This window comes from Lactuca virosa, chromosome 5 (assembly GCF_052849685.1).
Source record: "Lactuca virosa cultivar CGN04683 chromosome 5, Lactuca_virosa_CGN04683_v6, whole genome shotgun sequence".
NCBI classification, from domain to species: Eukaryota; Viridiplantae; Streptophyta; class Magnoliopsida; order Asterales; family Asteraceae; genus Lactuca; species Lactuca virosa.
Window position 1 is genome coordinate 403,932,612 of NC_136430.1, and position 5,716 is coordinate 403,938,327.

The following is a 5,716-nucleotide window of genomic DNA, read 5'->3' on the forward strand; positions in this document are numbered from 1 at the left end:
TTAACGAATTGATAAAATTGAAAAAGAAGGGATATATGACTCAAAACTCCTTCCCCTCCCTCACTTTTCTTTCATTAATGAAACTCGGGAACACCATTTTCCTTCGACACCCCTCATTTTCCCTCCGTATCCTCCCATTTCTCTCTTTAAGTAGAACTCGGGAACAAGGCGTAACTGAATGCCAGATTCTTAAATAGTGTTTGCTTTCTTATTTTTTTTAACGGTAAATATAGCCTACTCTCGATCCACATTTTTAAACAGGGTTTGAGGAAGAAAAGAAATAACACGAAATGAAACCACGGGTTTTTGTATAAAACTCAGAAAATAAAGTTAGAAATTTATTTTTCTTCACAATGTGCTGGGATATGAAAAACGATTTTAATATGGGTTACAGTATCTTGTATAACACAAAAAAATATGCTCAATTCCGATAGAACACTTTACCAAATGTTGTAGTAAGAGGGATTGGAACCATAGGGTTTAGAGAGCGAAGTTCAAAACAAAGAGGTAGGGTTTAGAGGCAAACAACACACAATTGTAATTTCCCACCCATTTCCACTGCTGCTACCATCGTTATCTTCTCTTCTGCTCTCAACCCAACTGTGAAAACTACTTCATGTGCAGACTGTTGATGAATGGCTCTTCTTAAACCTCATCATTCAACCTATTATAATTCTCTTCGTTTAATCATGTCCACAAGGTTCTGGCTACCCACGCATAGCCTCTGTATCTCCTCTGTCCGCCTTTCTCAACCCTCTGTCCTCCTAAAACCCAGGTGGAATTTTGATTCTTTGCTACCAATTGCATTGTTAATCGTTAAATTCTATAAAGCTGTTGTAATTTGTTTTTAGGTCAAATTTGGGAGCGAGGACACTATCGACGAACAGAGTTTTGTTTCCAAGTCCTTTGCTAACCCCAAGAGCTTTTAAGTCATCGTCATTAAGTTCCGTTGCCGACGCCCTTAAAGAAAAAGATGGTTCAGAGCATTATGGGTCTGAAAATATTCAGGTGAAGACGTTTATACTTTGACCTAATACTTTATAAATTCAAAATTGACATGGGTTCTTGTTATAAACATCAACATTCTTTAATCTTCCCCATTTCAGATATTAGAAGGTTTAGATGCTGTGAGGAAAAGACCTGGAATGTACATCGGAAGCACGGGTTTCCGTGGTCTTCACCATCTGGTATCTTCCTTACTTTATTTCCTTCATTTTTCGCTACTGTAAATCTGGAATATGTTCTTTTACATCGATTTATTCAGGTTTACGAAATATTGGACAATTGTGTTGATGAAGCACAAGCGGGATTTGCCTCAAAGGTTGATATTGTTCTACTTGCGGATGGCTCAGTGCGCATCACTGACAATGGACGCGGGGTATATACTTCTAACTTTTCAAATTCCAACTACTCGTTTCTAATTTATGAGCTTAAATTAAAATTCAAGTAAAACCCTTTTGAATTCAAGATTAATTATCCAATAATCTTCTTCTTAAAACTTGTTTCCTTCATCTTACTTGTTCACTTTCATGTTACAGATACCAATCGACATACATCCAGGCTCAAAAAAATCAGGAGTGGAGACTGTGTTGACTGTATGTTTTCTTTTCTTCATAATTCTAATACTTACTTGACTGATTTGCTAATATTAAATCTAACGATTCAGGTTTTACATGCTGGTGGAAAATTTGGTGGGGCCAGTAGTGGTTATAAAGTCTCAGGTGGACTACATGGTGTAGGTTTATCAGTAGTTAACGCATTATCTGAGGTGCTTATTTATCATATCTTTCAAGTCTCTTATACTTTTCAATACAAACTATTCCTAAAGATAAACAAATAAACAAAATCTGTTTCTATACTTATTGCTTACATACAGACATTAGAAGTTACAGTTTGGAGAGATAACAAGGAATGTCATCAAAGTTATATTCGTGGAAAGCCTCTTAAACCTTTATCATATGAAGATCTTCCACCTGATGCAGATCAACATACAGGAACACGCATAAAATTTAGGCCTGACCCTGAAAGTACTTTCCTTTCTTATTCTTTTGTTATTTTAATTTCAAATATTAAACTTCAAGAAAGTAGTTTATTTGAATTTGTAAATTGTAATGCAGTATTCACATCTGGAATGGAGTTTGATTATGATACTATTGCTGCACGTGTTAGGGAGAGAGCTTTCCTAGTCCCTGGGGTAGAGCCATAATAAATACACCCTCATTTTGTGCTTGTAATAATTCTTTTTATTTGACTTAAATATTGATTATTTTATATTTTTCAAATATTCACAGCTAACTATTACTCTCAAGAAAGAGGATAATGACCCTGAGAAAAATCGATCTGATGAATATTGCTTTGCTGGAGGACTTGTAGAGTATGTGAAGTGGCTAAATGCTGATAAGGTGTTTGCCTTTTCCTATTATACTTTTAAAATTTTTCTTATTAAGGCACTGTATTATGTTTAAATTTAATCTACCCAATTATAATATTGTACTTCAGTTTATTTTCTTATCAAGATATTATACTTTGGAAAATTAACCGAATTATAGCAGTGATTTAGCCCTATACTTTATGACTATTATGCTTTCAATGTAAGTGACAATTGTTTTCTGATTTAGCAACCACTTCATGACATTTTGAGCTATAGAAAAGAAGCAGATGGGACCACTATTGATGTAGCTTTCCAATGGTAATCTACTAATTACTACTATTTCTTTATTGTTTCACATATACATGAAGTAATTGGAATCTTACCTAAAATGAAAATACTTGATAGAAAATGTGAAAATGATAAATCTTTATCTAAATTGGGTTGGCTTTGAATAGGTGTTCAGATGCGTATTCAGATACAATGCTTGGGTATGCAAACAGCATACGTACAGTTGATGGTGGGACCCACATAGATGGTATCAAAGCTTCATTAACAAGAACTCTTAATAACCTTGGAAAGAAGTCAAAGCTTATCAAGGTATTATTTTCATTGCTATTGTTCATCATTGGAATAAACCATTCCATTTATTCACTGATTCCATCATACCAAACACTACCATGGCTTCAGGAAAAAGACATCAGTTTAAGTGGTGAGCATGTGAGAGAAGGGTTGACTTGTGTAATATCAGTCAAACTTCCAAATCCCGAGTTTGAAGGCCAAACAAAGGTAATCTCTAATCTCTATTCTCTAACATAATCAATGTTCTTCAGTTATCAAAAAATCCTTCCACATACACAATACACCTGTCATTTCTTTACTAAAAAAATAATAATTTTATCCCACTTTTCATTTTCTTGAAAAAAGACAAGATTAGGAAATCCAGAAGTGAGAAAGATTGTTGATTCTTCACTTCAAGAATTCCTTACTGAATACTTGGAGCTAAATCCTGATGTACTTGACAAAATCCTCTCCAAATCCCTCAATGCTTTAAAGGTATGAAAAATATCCCCTATACATATTATGTAATGTAGTCTAATCTAAATCCAACTCTTTTTAACTTTTTTACAAATTTGCCCTTGTGTCACTAGGCAGCTCTAGCAGCAAAGAGGGCAAGGGATTTGGAGAGACAGAAGAGTGTTTTGAAAGTCTCATCTCTTCCAGGAAAACTTGCAGATTGTTCATCCACAGATCCTGAAATAGCTGGTAATATTTAATTCCTTTTGTTTTTTTTTAACTAATTAGAAATAAACAATATTGTAATAAATTTTTTTCTAAAAATCTGCAGAGATATTTCTAGTTGAAGGAGACTCAGCAGGTGGAAGTGCTAAACAAGGTCGTGATAAGAACTTTCAGGCTATTCTTCCATTAAAGGGTAAAATTTTGAATGTTGAAAGAAAGGATGAAGCTGCAATGTACAAGAATGAAGAGATTCAAACCCTAATTCGTGCCCTTGGACTTGGAGTCAAGGTTTATATTTATATTTTCATTTCCCTTTTGTTAACTTTTCATTTTTTTTTTTCACTTTTTACTCGATTTTCATGTTTTCAGGGTGAGGATTTCAAAAAAGATGGTCTAAGATACCATAAAATCATCATCTTAACTGATGCAGATGTTGATGGTGCTCATATTCGTACATTATTGTTAACATTTTTCTATAGATATCAGGTAATATCATCAGACATAATCTGTTTGTTTTATATTTATATTACCAAAAATAACTTGTTTTTGGAAGAAACAGAGCCTGAGTTTGTGTTTTTTCATGTTTTTTAGAGAGCTTTATTTGATGAAGGTTGCATATACGTTGGTGTTCCACCCTTATATAAGGTTTGCATTTTCTTTTTTAGTAATATAAAAATGTTCTTTTCATAAAAATTAATTTATTTTTGGTGATTATTTCAGGTAGAGAGGGGGAAGCAAGCATTTTATTGTTATGATGAATCAGAACTTAAAACCCTTCAGAGTTCCTTCCCTTCAAATGCATCATATACTATTCAAAGGTTCAAAGGTAAACAGATTTAGCAAACTTGTAAAAAGGGAAAGCTTTCTTTCATTTGGTTTTTAATGTTTTCTTTGGAATGTAAGGGTAAAATGGTCATTTAGTGAATTTTGTATAAAATGCAGGGTTGGGGGAAATGATGCCATTACAATTATGGGAAACTACTATGGACCCAAAGACAAGGCTATTGAAGAAAATGGTGGTTGAAGATGCAGGTGAAGCAAATGTTACCTTTTCTAGCCTTATGGGTGCCAGGGTAAGATTCAAATTATATTGGAAAAGACGTGAATGCCCTTGTTATCCTTATTTTGATGTTTGATGTGTTGGGTACAAAATATATATATATATATATATATATATATATATATATATATATATATATATATATATATATATATATATATATATATATATATATATATATATATATAGGTTGATGCGAGGAAGGAGATGATACAAAACACAGCAAAGAAGATGGATTTGAAGAATCTTGATATTTGAAGACTGAATTTAAGTTATTATTTGAGGATATGGTGTAGGAGAGAAGCCAAATTCCTTCTTGTGTTAGATTTGATGATTGTACAGAAAAAAAAAAGGCGAATAGATGGAAAGATAATGAGAGGTGGTGATTTTTGTTCATTTTTGGACCTATGAATATGCTTTGTATGTGTTAGATTCATGGCAAAAGTAAAAGACTTTTGAGTTCCTTAAGATCCATACTAATAGATTGTTTTAGCTTCAAGTCCTTCATCTTCAACATTTTAGAATTGAGACACTTGTGTTTTCATTATTTATTTTTATTTTGTTTCATGTTAGAATAAGCAATTAACGTATTATCAACATACAATAGAAATGTGATACCCGATGAACTAAATTTCTTCTAGTAGCAATAAGGTTCATATCGCATCTCTTTGTGTAATATGTTTTGCATGTGTATACCCTTCGTGATTTTACTCCAACTCAAGTATTCAACATGTCTTTATGTCAATTTTTATTTTAGATAGCTTATCCTTTATATTGATTTTAGCAATATATCATAAATCAAATTTTATTTTTGACAATTTATTTTCATTATTTGAAAATGTGTATACTTATTCAGATTTTTCCTTTTTTTTTTTTTTTTTTTTCAAATTCGTTTGTTATTTTTTTTACATATTCGTTTTCATGGATGTAGGTTTTGTGAAAACATATACCTATTAGTTTATTTTAAATATTCATTTTCACATACCAATATAGCATTTTATTTATCATTTTCATAATCCTTGTGTAAATTATGTTTTCCTATAGTT

At 32.2% G+C, this 5,716-nt stretch overlaps 1 protein-coding gene across 1 annotated transcript; it reads left to right on the forward strand.

The window, feature by feature from the left end:
* Nucleotides 1-417: 417 nt before the first annotated feature.
* On the forward strand, nt 418-5,138 carry LOC145111328 (DNA gyrase subunit B, chloroplastic/mitochondrial-like). Its single transcript, XM_079047613.1, has 20 exons — nt 418-775; nt 852-1,008; nt 1,107-1,187; nt 1,265-1,378; nt 1,539-1,595; nt 1,667-1,768; nt 1,877-2,027; nt 2,118-2,194; nt 2,292-2,402; nt 2,619-2,689; nt 2,827-2,968; nt 3,059-3,157; nt 3,296-3,424; nt 3,520-3,634; nt 3,717-3,898; nt 3,980-4,096; nt 4,202-4,255; nt 4,331-4,436; nt 4,553-4,683; nt 4,860-5,138. The coding sequence occupies exons 1-20, from the start codon at nt 636-638 to the stop codon at nt 4,926-4,928; spliced, it is 2,205 nt and encodes a 734-aa protein (XP_078903739.1). The 5' UTR covers nt 418-635; the 3' UTR covers nt 4,929-5,138.
* Nucleotides 5,139-5,716: the final 578 nt, after the last annotated feature.

Bases quoted from the DNA above. Each gene is read 5' to 3' on its own strand.
- LOC145111328 (XM_079047613.1), top strand. From the start codon at position 636: ATGGCTCTTCTTAAACCTCATCATTCAACCTATTATAATTCTCTTCGT. The intron at 1,596-1,666 runs GTATGTTTTCTT...CTAACGATTCAG, and splicing joins GAGTGGAGACTGTGTTGACT to GTTTTACATGCTGGTGGAAA. The intron at 4,256-4,330 runs GTTTGCATTTTC...TGATTATTTCAG, and splicing joins GTGTTCCACCCTTATATAAG to GTAGAGAGGGGGAAGCAAGC.